The sequence below is a fragment of the Mesoplodon densirostris genome, chromosome 1 (assembly GCF_025265405.1).
Source record: "Mesoplodon densirostris isolate mMesDen1 chromosome 1, mMesDen1 primary haplotype, whole genome shotgun sequence".
Lineage (NCBI taxonomy): Eukaryota > Metazoa > Chordata > Mammalia > Artiodactyla > Ziphiidae > Mesoplodon > Mesoplodon densirostris.
The window spans coordinates 81,552,233-81,565,517 of record NC_082661.1 but is presented as its reverse complement, the minus strand read 5'-3'; the positions used below and the strand labels follow the sequence as shown (position 1 = coordinate 81,565,517).

The 13,285-nt window shown below is 33.9% G+C and overlaps 1 protein-coding gene across 2 annotated transcripts in view; it reads left to right on the top strand.

Moving 5' to 3' along the window:
- LOC132483405 (bifunctional heparan sulfate N-deacetylase/N-sulfotransferase 4) overlaps window positions 1-13,285 on the top strand; it is a 244,592-nt gene that overhangs the window by 106,378 nt on the left and 124,929 nt on the right. For both annotated transcript variants that reach the window (XM_060088706.1, XM_060088700.1), the window contains exon 3: window positions 4,018-4,172. In XM_060088706.1, coding sequence (XP_059944689.1) covers window positions 4,018-4,172 — 155 coding nt within the window. The remainder of the gene's footprint in view (window positions 1-4,017; window positions 4,173-13,285) is intronic.

Sequence of the window (13,285 nt, the reverse complement as noted above, 5' to 3'; positions counted from 1 at the left end):
TTTTTAAATTTCTTCAAAAGTTAACATACAGTTTAAAACAAAAATGATAACGATGTATTGTGAGATCTATAATACATGTAGAAGTTTTATAGTTTTAGCTTCTATTTCTAGTTTTCAGCACCTATTCTAGGTCCTTTGCTTTATAGCACTATAAGTTCTTTAAATATCTATCAATTTCTTTTAAAAAGCTTCCTAAGATTTTGAATCTATAGATTTATTTTAGAATCTGAATCCATAGATAATTCAGGGAAAATTGATCTAGCCACAAAACTGAATCTTTTGATCCATGGACACTCATATCTCTCTATTTATTTAGGCCTTTAAAAATTTGTCTCAGTAATAGTAAGGTAGTTTTTATTGTAGAGGTCTTAGACATTTTTCTTAAATTTATGGGTATTTTATGTTTTTTGATACTATTGTGAATGGCGTTTTTGAGTTTTATTTTGTAGTTGTTCACTGTCTTAGTATACAGAATAGCAAATGGTTTTTTAAATATTAATCTTATAGTCTTCCTATATTCACCTATTAATTATAATAGTTTTTATTGTAGATTCTTTAGGATTTTCAATATGTACAATCATGTCATCCACGAATAAAGTAAGTTTTACTTTTTCCTTTCACATTTGTAGGCATTTTATTATCTTTTTATTGAGTTGGCAAGGATCTCCATTACAACACTGAAAGTGATGAGATCACACATCCTTGCCTTGTCCCCAGCATTAGGTGGAAAACATTTAGTTTGGCATTAAATATAACATTAGCTGTAGATTTTTTTTTGTAGATGCCTTTTATTGGGTTGAGGAAGTTCCATCAACTCCTAATTTGCTGAGGAACTTTAAAAATATATGTGCATGGTTGTTGAATTTCTCCAGTACTTTTTCTGCATCTATCAGGATGGTTATAGAGTTTTTCTCCTTGATACGATGTATTGCATTTATTTATGTATCTGATTTTAATGTCACAACTGTGCCTTATGGAAACTAACCTATAGCCCAAATCTTGCTAAATTTGTTCTTATTTTGGCAGACTTAAAAACTTCAAGGAGCATGCTATTATCTCATAACACAGATCCGCCAAGAGCGGAAACAAAGAAATGAGTGCATAAATATCTTACTTCTGAATTAAAATACTTTTATCCTCTGGGAATCAGTAAAGCAAAATGACATAACATTTAAATGAGAACAAAAAATACCATATTTTTAATTAACAATGATGTAGATTTGAATCTAGATCAGGTTAGAAGTGAAAGGCTCAATTTGAACATAGACACCTTAATGTACTAGAACTTGTGCTAAATATAGTCATGCATGAACTGTAAATTATATTATCAAGTGTAATTTAATCATAAATTAGGTATAAAATATAAGTGTATACAAGGAGCCAAAAATTTAATGTTTTAATTTAGCTGATTTGAAAATATTTGAAATTCCTCTTTGGTCCCTCAGCATGACTTGATATCACATTTTTCATTAAGAAATTTCTAGTGTCATAAGCTAGGCTTATGTGGCTTTGAATTATATGACCTGTATAAAATAAGAGAAAGTCTGATGGGGAATTAATCCAAGGAGTAAAAAAAAGAGGTTCTAAATATCACTCTTAACCTTGTGGGGAGGACTTATAAATTAACACACTCTCTGGTATAAAAATCACCAAGATTTTAGGATCAGTTATACATCTGTTTATATCAATAGTTGGCAAAATTTTCTTTAAATTGAGTAATTGAACTCTTTCTTGGTCAAGTATGCATTATGTGCTTCCTGCCACTTCCAATAACAATCTGTGGAGTTTAAAGTGAATGTAAGCATTTCTCAAACATTCTATATTCAAAACACAACAGAACTATGGGAGAATGATCAATTCATTCATCTCATGTGACATAAAGTAGCTCTTTCTAATCTATGCCTTAGTCTGCTAAATTATGACCACGAGAGACATTTGGTCTATGGCATAAACACTTCATACTTAAAATCCATCTGAGGAAGTGACAAACTTCTCTTCATTTGGATTTCAATATTTGAAATTCTCCATATATTAACAAAAGCCAATGAATTGTAAGTCTATATTACTAACAGTTTTGGCTCAAGTTAACAAAAATTAAGAATTTTTGTCTGCTTATCTAATTCATAGAACTTTATCACATTCAAAAGTCCTATTTCTTTATCCTTTATATATTTATATAGTAGCAACTGTTATAGCGGTAACAGTGCCAAAATGCTAACTAAACTTGGTGGTCCTTACACCTTTTGAGAATTATGGATTGTGGAATATATACCAAGAATATGGCATATACATAAATACACACAGAAATTGACATGCACTTAAGCAGACATATGAAGGCTCTAAAATTCACTGACTATATATATTAAGACAGAATTAAATTATTCCCTTATTTACTCTCCTGGGGAAGTGGCATGATACAATGCATATTAAAGGGATCCAGTCTCTGACTTCAAGAATTTAATAATATAGGCAGGCAATATTTTTCATAATGTGTGAAAACATGTAAATTTAGAACACCACAGGTATAAACCAGTAGATACTATTTTTAAGAAGAAAGTAATCCTAATATTTATGAATGCTAACTATCTGCAATTCACAATGTTAAGTGCTTTAATAAATTGATCTCCTTGACTCTTGAGCCTATGAGATAGATATTCATTTCCCCACTTTTAAACCAGGAAACCAAGACTCAAAGAATTTAACTTATACAAGATCACATAGCCAAATATATGCTTTAACAAATATATGCTTTAACCATTTCATGGCACTACTTCATGATTCATGCAGTCTTTACTATAGGGCACTCAAATGGAATATTTAAAGAAGAGTCTTTTAAAGTTTTTCCTTAATATTTATTTAAGTAAAGGATATAAAATCACCTAGAAAACATACTCCAATTAAAAAAAAATAGTCCAAATAAATATACCTCACACTGTAAGCCAGGATTTGTTACTTTACTTATTTAGTTAAGTATCTAGAGAGCACACAGGCATCAATTCTTATACTATTGATTCAGAATATTTTTAAATTAGACTGAATGTTGTAAAATTGTACAAAAACTATGAATTCATAGAGTGAAAATGTTCTTGGATAGCCTGCAACATAGTGAATTTCCTTGGAACTATGTTGCTGATGTTGTTTTTCCTTCCTTTCCTTAAGTTTTTTTCACTTGTGGCATGACAAATACTTTTTTCTATGCATTGGGCATTGTTAGCAAATTTTCCTAATAGAGCATAAGAAATTATATTAGTTTTAAACTCTCAAGTCAAGTAACTATTGTGTTAATAGATTTATTGTTTACATTTTATGAAATATTTATATCAAAATGAGAAATGTTTGTTCATAATGGTAAGTTTAAAATGTAAGAACACAAACGTATTTATACAGTAAGACCTCAGCTTTTAAAAAAATAAGTAGAAAAGGATTTAATGAAAGATACCAAAACATTTCCACTGGGTTAGTTCTGGAAGATGTTTTTTTGTTTTGTTTTTTGTTTTTGAATTTTATGTATCACTTGTCTATCCTCACATTTCTTCAGTAAGCACATATTATTTTAAAATCAAAAAAATCAACAAACGTCATCAATTAAATTTAAAGATTTTTCAGCTCAATATTAGACTTATATGCAGAAATATTTTTAAGAGTAAAAAGAATAATCACCTTTGACTACGCTTCCCCTATGTATGCAACAAAGGAGAGAATTAAGAGTTAATGAATTTAAAACAAAAATAAATTGACAAAAACTCAGTCTTTTTTTTTATTACCACCATATGTTAGCTATTCTAAACAATGTCAGTGATAAAATTCCCCTACGTTCTAAATCTAAACAACTATCTGCACTTACCCCCCCAACCCACATTGCCTCTGATGTAATTTAGGGTATGGTCATTTCTCTTTTATTAGAACAACACAAAATCGGATTTATGTATCAGTAGCAAGAAGAATAACAAAAATATGACAAGTGTAAGCTTTAGCTAATATAGACTTTTAACTTAAGCCATTTTATATGCTGTACAGGGACTGAAGAGGAGGATGAAGGAGATGACCTTTTACTTCATTCTGTGGATGAGTTCTGGTGGTTTCCTCACATGTGGAGCCACATGCAGCCCCATCTCTTCCACAATGAGTCATCTTTAGTGGAGCAGATGATTCTCAACAAGGAATTTGCACTGGTGAGCACATTTTATTGCAGAATGTTTCAAACTATGAGTTGTGATATATTGTTAAATCAATTTATTGGATTTAATCCAATAGAAATATATAGAATGGGACAGAAGATACCAGAATGCATCACAAGTATTAAGGGTACACATTGTTTCATATTATTTTGTTTCAGGCAGGTGTGTGTATATGTATTGGGTCGTGATGTGCTGTAAAATGTATTTCAGAAAAATTGGTCGTTGACAGAGAGTTACCATCTCCTGATTTATGGAAGGATTATTCTATGAAGAGGGAAAATAGTACTTTCTCCATTGTATTCCTAGTACATGGTAATTGCCGTCTTAAAAAGTATTTGTTGCAAGGGTGAATAAATAGACGGATTAATTGAATCATTAGAACAATGACTCTAGATCAGTGCTTCTCAAACTTTAGCATGTAACTTTTTCACCTAGAAGACTTTTTAAGACACAGATGCTAGGCCCACTCCTGGAGTTTCTGGTTTGGTAGATTGTCCAAGAGGCCTGAGAATTTGCATTTCCAACAAATTCTCAGAGGATGCCCTTGCTGCTGGGACTGCACTTTGAGAACCACTGTTCTGGACTAGCAGTTGGCAAACTGTGGCCTATGGGTCAAATCTGGCCTGCTGCTTGCTTTTTATTGTTCCTGAACTAAGATAGTTTTGTTTGGGGTTTTCTAAATTACGTCTTAAAAAGAAAAACAAAGACAGTAATATTCTGTGACATAAAAATTATATAAAATTGAAAGTCCATGAATAAAGTGTTATTGGAACAGTACCACAACTCTCCTCTTTATGCATTGTCTGCAGCTGTTTTTTCACTGCAACAGCAGAGTTGGGTAGTTGCAAAAGAGATTATATGTCCCACAAAGCCTAAAATATTAACTATCTGTACCTTTACCGAGGAAGTCTGTCCACCCCTGTGCTGGATATCAAGTAAATCATGTATCCTTTTAGCAATCTAATGAAAGAAATATTTTCCCCAGAAAAATACTCAGATGCATATTCTCACATCCTCACACAGTGTGGCAGTTGGTCACAAGGGGTATCTGAATTCCCCAAAGACCCTGGGCCCCAGTTAAAAACTCTGTCTTCAAGTTTTCATTTAAAATAAACAGTTCATTTGCACTGTATGATTGCTGATATGTTTAATTTTTTAAAAGCCAAATTGGGAGGCATAGACCCAAGGCCATATGAGTACAATGATATTTAATAATGTTATGCCTAGTTATTATGTTAATGGCTCACACCTCTTTCCATCTCTAAAGCTCCATGACTATGTCAAATCTGCACATAGGATCCTTACTAGTAAGTGTGGGAGTATAAAAAGCAGTTAAGATCATTAACTCAATCTCCAGATTTCCAGTGTTTGAATCCCGATCTTCCATCAATGGCTGCTTGATCTTGAACAAAAATTACTTAGACCCTGTGTCTCAGTTTCCCCATCTGTAAAAATGAAAATAATCATGACAACTACCTCATATGACTGTTTTGAGGAAATGTATAATGTGCTTAGAGCAGTGCCTGGAATACAATAAGCATTCAATGGGTGTTAATTAATCAATTATGATATTTCTAAATCCAGACAATTATACAGTTGTCTTGCTTTACAAAAGCCAAATATTTTTCAAAATATGGGTTTATAAAAGTTTGATCCTCACTTACTTTTTGGGAATGTCTAAAAATTTTGTACTGCTTCATAACGTTGGAAAATTAAGTAAATATTCCTTTTTCAAAAAAATAAACTTACCTTGAGTAAGCATGCTGAATTCTCTCAGTGCAGTTACCTTGAAAATAGACTGTATTTATCTTTTGGCTTAAACCTCCCCCCAACCTCATTCCCACTCTGAAGCCTCGCTTTTTAGGCATGTAGATTATATTTCATAATGGTTGATTTCATCTGTTTGTGTAATTTTTTTAAAGCCATGCTGAGAGAACTGGGAAAGACTCAGATGTAATTGCTTTGTAATGAAACGTTGAAAGCTATTTAGAGTCCATTCAGAACAATTACATTTGTTTAGTCGGTGGCTAGAAACTAGACTGAAGCCTATAAATATACTTTGTAAGAAAAATATCTTATTATATGTTGCATAATCAAAATATGATAACTAAAGTGAAGTCCATTAAACACACATACTGAAATGACATTGTCCTTTTCCTTCTGGTGTTGAGCTCAATAAAACTGCTCAAGATTCTTCAAGTGGTGACATTCAGAACCCCACCTTTAACTGTAAACCTAGGATGGCAATATGTGTGTTGTTCAAAGAGCCAGGAAATGTATTTCTTTCTTATTAAATTATTATCTTTCCATACCCAGATGACACTTCAAAACCCTCAACAGTATCAAGATGGGATAGGGTAGTGGAAAGCACTATATTAGCAGGCTAAATTTTATCCCTGACAGCTAGTAACAATTTCTAATACAGCTGGCAGCTCATTTAATATCTTTATGCCTTGGTTTCCTCCCCTGAGATGGTAATGATTCCCTTTTTCACTCTCTAAACTACAGAGTTTTTAGATAATTAATTTAAATCAACTCATCTGCCAACCAAAAGCACTGGGCCAGATAATCCACTGATCAATTCCAATTCTAAAACTCTTTGATCATTGACATCAGTCCACAAATTTGGAATGGACATCTTGAAATACTCATCTAGATGCGATCGAAGCAGTTATGGGAAGAGATTTTCAAACTAAATGACCAATTTATACTGAAAAAATATCAAAAGTGTTTAAATTTCTTTTTTATTTCATTCTGACATTCCTCCCTATTCCTTGGTATGACCTTGCCTGACAGAGGGACTATCAGTGAAAGGCACAGTTGTTCTCACAACATTTACAAAAATGATTCAAATAACATATTAGTAGCTTCATACTGATATTTCAAAAACTGTTATGGTTTTTGAAAACAGTTTCAAAAACTGTTACTGTTATTAAGCTCAAAAACGAAATGGTTCCATTTGTAGAATTTCTCTGAATTCTCTCTAGATAGAGTTTATTTTCTGTTGTAATATGTCTAAAAGTCATGAGAAAAACATATTGCAATACTGTTTCTTTACTATTTCATTATGTCAGAAGAACTATTATTACTGTACAGCATCATTATTTCTTAAGCCATGCACATTTATGTATGCAGTGTGAATGTGTGTATGTATGAGCAGTTACATATATGTCTGTGTTTAATCCATGAGCACATGTGTATGCAGTGTGTGTGCATATATATATATATGTATGCATGTTTAATTCATGAACATATATGCCATGAGTGTGCATGCATTTGTATGTTTTTATAGAAGGTGTTAATCTAATGATTAGCACAGGCAACCCAGATATGGTCACTGCAAGACACTATACTTGTATGGCAGTAGGGTAGGGGGAAATAATTTTGATCCTTTTTTTTTTTTTTTTTTTTTTTACTAAATCATACTTTTAGTGTGATTAGTTTTATTTTAGTGACTTTTTATTGTCACTAAATAAAAACAACATTTCAAAGATGACAACAGAGGGCTTCCCTGGTGGCGCAGTGGTTGAGAGTCCGCCTGCCGATGCAGGGGACACGGGTTCGTGCCCCGGTCTGGGAAGATCCCACATGCCTTGGAGCGGCTGGGCCTGTGAACCATGGCCACTGAGCCTGTGTGCCACAACAGTGAGAGGCCCGCGTACCTCAAAAAAAAAAAAATGACAACAGAAAAATTAAGGCTAAGGAGAATAAGAATAATCAGCTAATATTAAAATGCTTGATGAAAAAGCTACCGAAAATCATTCCTGGTTTAACCCACATCTCCTTCTCAAACACAGAGTGAATGCCTGTAGCATAAACCTGAATTATTTATTTTTATTTCACAATAGATCTGTGGGGGAAAAGTAAGAAATGGTGGTTTGTTGTTATAAGTTTTGTATATAGATTCATTAAAATTTCCAAATGATTGGAACTTTTCAGTTCAGTAATAGTAGCAGACCAAAAATATCCCAAACGGAAAAAGAGCACTTTCCGTCTTCAGTGGTAACTTTTCAAAAATGCTGTGAGGTTTCTTTTTGACATTTTATCAAACATTTGGAAACCTTATTCATAAGTAAATAAGTAAAGGATTCTTGAAATAAAGGCACAGGTTTTTAAAACTGCTTTTAAAACACTACACGTATTTATGAACTCTGTATAACTTTTTTCCATAATAAACACAATATCCCTGATATGAAAAATTCTGACATTTAAATTGTTCTCATAAAAACCCAAACTGTTCAAAGAGCAACTATGAACAATCTTTGTGCCGTAATGACCTGCACACTAAATCAGCTATGTAGCGATTTCAATTAAAAAATAAAGGAGGGCTTCCCTGGTGGTGCAGTGGTTGAGAGTTCGCCTGCCAATGCAGGGGACACGGGTTCGTGCCCCAGTCTGGAAGATCCCACATGCCGCAGAGCGGCTGGGCCCATGAGCCATAGGCTGCTGAGCCTGCACGTCCGGAGCCTGTGCTCCGCAACGGGAGAGGCCACAACAGTGAGAGGCCCGCGTACCACAAAAATAAATAAATAAATAAATAAATAAAAATAAAGGAGTATGATAGTGGAATTAATGGCACAATGAAATAAAACAGAGGGAGAGCTGCCTTTCAATAGCTGCTAAGCCTCTATGTTTACTAAATGATGCAGTATGTAGCTTTATGCTGTACATCAAATACCAGATGTCAAAAAACCCTGATAATTACAACTAATAACGTATTTCAATGGTAGGAAATGTAGAGAAGGTAATAATATTTAATCAAAAGTAAAACTGTGAACAAATATTGATTTGATGAAAGTTTACAATGGAGCAAATAGTGTATTTTGGAGGTTCAATGATGTATAAGGCAGTCTGTCTACTCAGCAGAGTGGACATTTACATGAACATGGATTTAGATAAAATATAAAGAAGCAAATAATCCAGGCAAAGAAAAGTTTAAAATATTTTCAGCAATTGCATAAGTTCTTGAGGTATCCTTCAGAATACACACCCTTGTGGTACAAATATCCATGTAAAATACTTTGGTAATTGAGTGTATTTGTCATCTAGTGCTTCATAACAAATTAGCCCAAGACTTAACAACTTAAAACAACACACACTGATATCTCACAGTTTGTGTAGGTCAGAAAGTTGAATATGACTTAACTGGATCCTGCAGTTCAGGATCTCTTAAAAGACTTCAACCAATGTGTCAGCTGGGGCAGCAGTCATTTCAAGGCTCAACTAGAGGGTGGACCAGCTCTGAAGCTCACTCACATGGTTGTTGACAAGATTCAGTTCCTCATGGATTGTTAGACTATGGACCTGAGTTTCTCCTCAATTGTTGCCTGGGTCCACCCTCAGTTCCTCACCATGTGGGCCACTCTAGAGGACAACTCACAACATGCAGATTGTTTTGGCTCTTTGAAGTTCTTTGAAATTACCATATGAATTGTAGGATCAGCTTATCAATTTCTGCACAGTGGCCGGCTGGAATTTTGATAAGGATAGCATTGAATCCACAGATCAATTTGGGAAATCTTGTCATCTTAACAACATTAGCTCATCTGATACATAAACATGGGCTGTTTTTTCATTTATTCAGGTGGTCTTTAATTTCTTCCAACAATATTTTATAATTTTCAGGGTATATGTTTTGCACTGCTTTTATTAAAAATAATCCTAAGTATTGTATCCTTTTTAATGTTATTGTAAATGGAAATTTTTATTAATTTCATTTTCACATTGTTCATTTTTATGCATAGAAGTACAATTGATTTTTTTATATGGACCTTGTAACCTTCAAGTTTGCTGTACTCATTTATTATTTCTAGAGGTTTTTTTAATGGATTCCTCAGGATAGTCTATATGCAAGATCATGTTATATGTAAATAGACATAGTTGTACTTCTTCTTCAGTTTGTATACAGTTTATTTCATTGTATTGTTTAATTTCCCTGACTGGAACATGGAATATAATGTTGAATAGAAATAGTAAGACCAAATATCCTTGTCTTATTTCTGATCTTAGGAGGGAAGCATCCAGTCCTTCACCATTAAGCATGATCTTAATTGTGGGCTTTTTATAGATATTCATTATCAAGTTGAATTTTCTGTCTATTCCTACTCAGTTGAGTATTTTTATCATAAAAGGCTGTTGGATTTGTCACATGATTTTTTTTTTTTGGTGTTTATCCTGTTGATTGTTTTTTCTTTTTTTACTGTTATAGTATATTAATTGACTTTTAGATGTTAAACCAATCTTACGTGTGTGTGATAAATCCCACTGACCATGGTGTATAATGCGTTTCATATGTTGTTGAATTTAACTGCTAGTGTTTTGTTGAGGGTTTTGCATCTATATTCATAAGGATATTCATCTGTAGTTTTCTTTTATTATGATATCTTTGTCTGGTTGTGGTGTTAAGGTAATAACCAAATATACTGATGCGTTCAACAGTGTCTTACATTTCTCTGAGATTCTACTGAATTTTCTTATTTTTTTCCTCTCTGTTCTTCAGACTGCATAATCTCTATAGATCTATCTTTAAGTTCATGGGATCTTTCTTCTGCCATCTCTAATGTACTGTTGAACCTCTCTAATAAATTTTTCATTTTAGTAATTGTACTTTTCAATTGCAGAATTTCCACTTGATTCTTTTTTAATAATTTCTGTCTTTTTTTTATATGATCTATTTGATGAGTCACTGTTATCATATATTCCTTTACGTCTGGAAGTATGGTTTGTTTCAGTTCTTAGAATATATTTGAAATCTTTGTCTACTAAGTCTGGCATCTGGGCCCTTTAAAGACAGTTTGCATTGCTTACTTTATTGTCCTGTCTATAGGTCACCCTTCCAGTTTCTTTGCATATCTTGTAATTTTCTGCTTAAAACTGAACATTTTAAATAATGTTTGTAGCACTCTTGATATTGATTTCCTCCCTCCATCTCCAGGGTTTTGTTGTTGTTATTGTTATTTACTCATCAGTTTACTTGTTTAGTATATGATTGGGAAATTGAAGTGAAGACTCTTTCCCTTGTAGTGTGTACCCTCAACGTTACTCCTCAGAAGCAGCACAGTCACTCTGTCATAACAGTATTTTTAGTAAGGTGGCTTTTGCATCTTTTCCTGATGTCTCTATTAAGCTGTCTGCCTGCAGTAGACAGCTAGCCACGTATAAAAGTAACCAGATAAGAACCTACAGTAATTACTAACAATATGCTTTATTGTTTTTGACAACGCCCTAGGATGCAAATTGTGCCATAGTCTGAACCACTAAAATGTGACTCTTTTCACAGTGGTCTTTGAAGCCAGTATATGAGGCTTTTTATGACTCCAGGAGTAACCCGAGCTGTCTCTTTCCCTGATTCTGTCTAGTAAACTTTTGGTTGGTCTATTATCAGCTTGTTGTTAATCTTAATTAAAATAAAAACAACCTCCTCTTAATTGCTTATTATCAAAATCATCATTTGTTTTCAAGAGTGACCTTAGGTTTGAACTTCTTAACTCTCTGTCCCAAAAAAAGTCAGTTCCCTTTGAGAGAACTTAGGAACTCTCTCTTCTTATGATGTGCCTCCTACCCTGGGCAAAATCTCTGCACCAATGCTCCAGAGCTGAGGGTGGAGATAATGGCCCCCTTCTCACAGAGTGATACCCAGATTTATAATCAGGGTGCTGGGTTGAGATAGTAGCCTCTGGTCCTCTCAGCTTGCCTCTCCTGGCTTAGAACTACCACCCTACAGTTGAGCTGGAGCCAGGACAAATCATGGTTCCAGTATTCTTGGTCTGCATCTGGGGTACAGTTTCTGCTCTATCAGTGAGGCTACCTTGAGGAGGAGAGGTACCCCCTGTGTTCTTGGCTGCACCCAACGTGGGTAAGGATTTTGCCACTTTAAACTGGAGCAAGTGGAGAAAGGGGTGGGCCATGTCTCAAATGCTACACACTTTCACTGTTCTTACCAATCATAGTAGATTTCTTGAATAAATATTTCTTTGCTGTATCTCTTGGTCCATTTTCCAGAGATTTAAAATGCTTGGTATTTTTTTAAAATAATGTCTACCAGTTATAGTTGTTTTGCTGGAAAAGAGACCACTGAGCTCCTTACAGCACCATTCTAGATGTCTGAACTCTATCATCATTGATTTTTTTTTTAAGCTGGACATAGACTATTTTAAACGAAGGCTCATGAATATTTTTTATACAGTGTCTTGCTGATAGTCTCGTAAAAGACTATAGATATTTCAAATGTATGTCCTAATTAAACTATTTTCATATAACTGTCCTATTGATATAATAAAAGTTAAAAGCCTAGTTGCAAAATATGTACCCAAGAAGAGCTGTTACCAATCTCTGCATATCTCTAAATGAATCATGTTTTGAATTGGAGAATAAAGGAGGACTTTCCAAATATTTTGATTTAATAAAAAATTACTCAGCTTTAACTAGAGTTCTGGACAATTTGTTGAGACAGAAGACATCTTTACTATTATATATTTATCACTTGACTTTGAAAAATGAAAGGGCTGATATCTATCATCATTTCTTTTTTTTAACATCTTTATTGGAGTATAATTGCTTTACAATGGTGTGTTAGTTTCTGCTTTATAAAAAAGTGAATCAGTCATACATATACCTATGTTCCCATATCTCTTCCCTCTTGCATCTCCCTCCCTCCCACACTCCCTATCCCACCGCTCTAGGTGGTCACAAACCACCTAGCTGATGTCCCTGTGCTATGCGGCTGCTTCCCACTAACTATCTGTTTTACGTTTGGTAGTGTATGTGCATGTCCACGCTACTCTCTCACTTTGTCACAACTTACCCTTCCCCCGCCTGATATCCTCAAGTCCATGCTCTAGTAGGTCTGTGTCTTTACTCCCGTCTTACCCTTAGGTAGTTCAGGACCTTGTTTTTTTTTTTTTCTTTAGATTCCATATCTATGTGTTAGCATATGGTATTTGTTTTTCTCTTTCTAGATTACTTCAGTTTGTATGACAGACTCTAGGTCCACCCACCTCACAAAAAATAACTCAATTTCGTTTCTTTTTATGGCTAATATTCCATTGTATATATGTGCCACATCTTCTTTATCCATTCATCTGGTGATGGACACTTAGGTTGCTTCC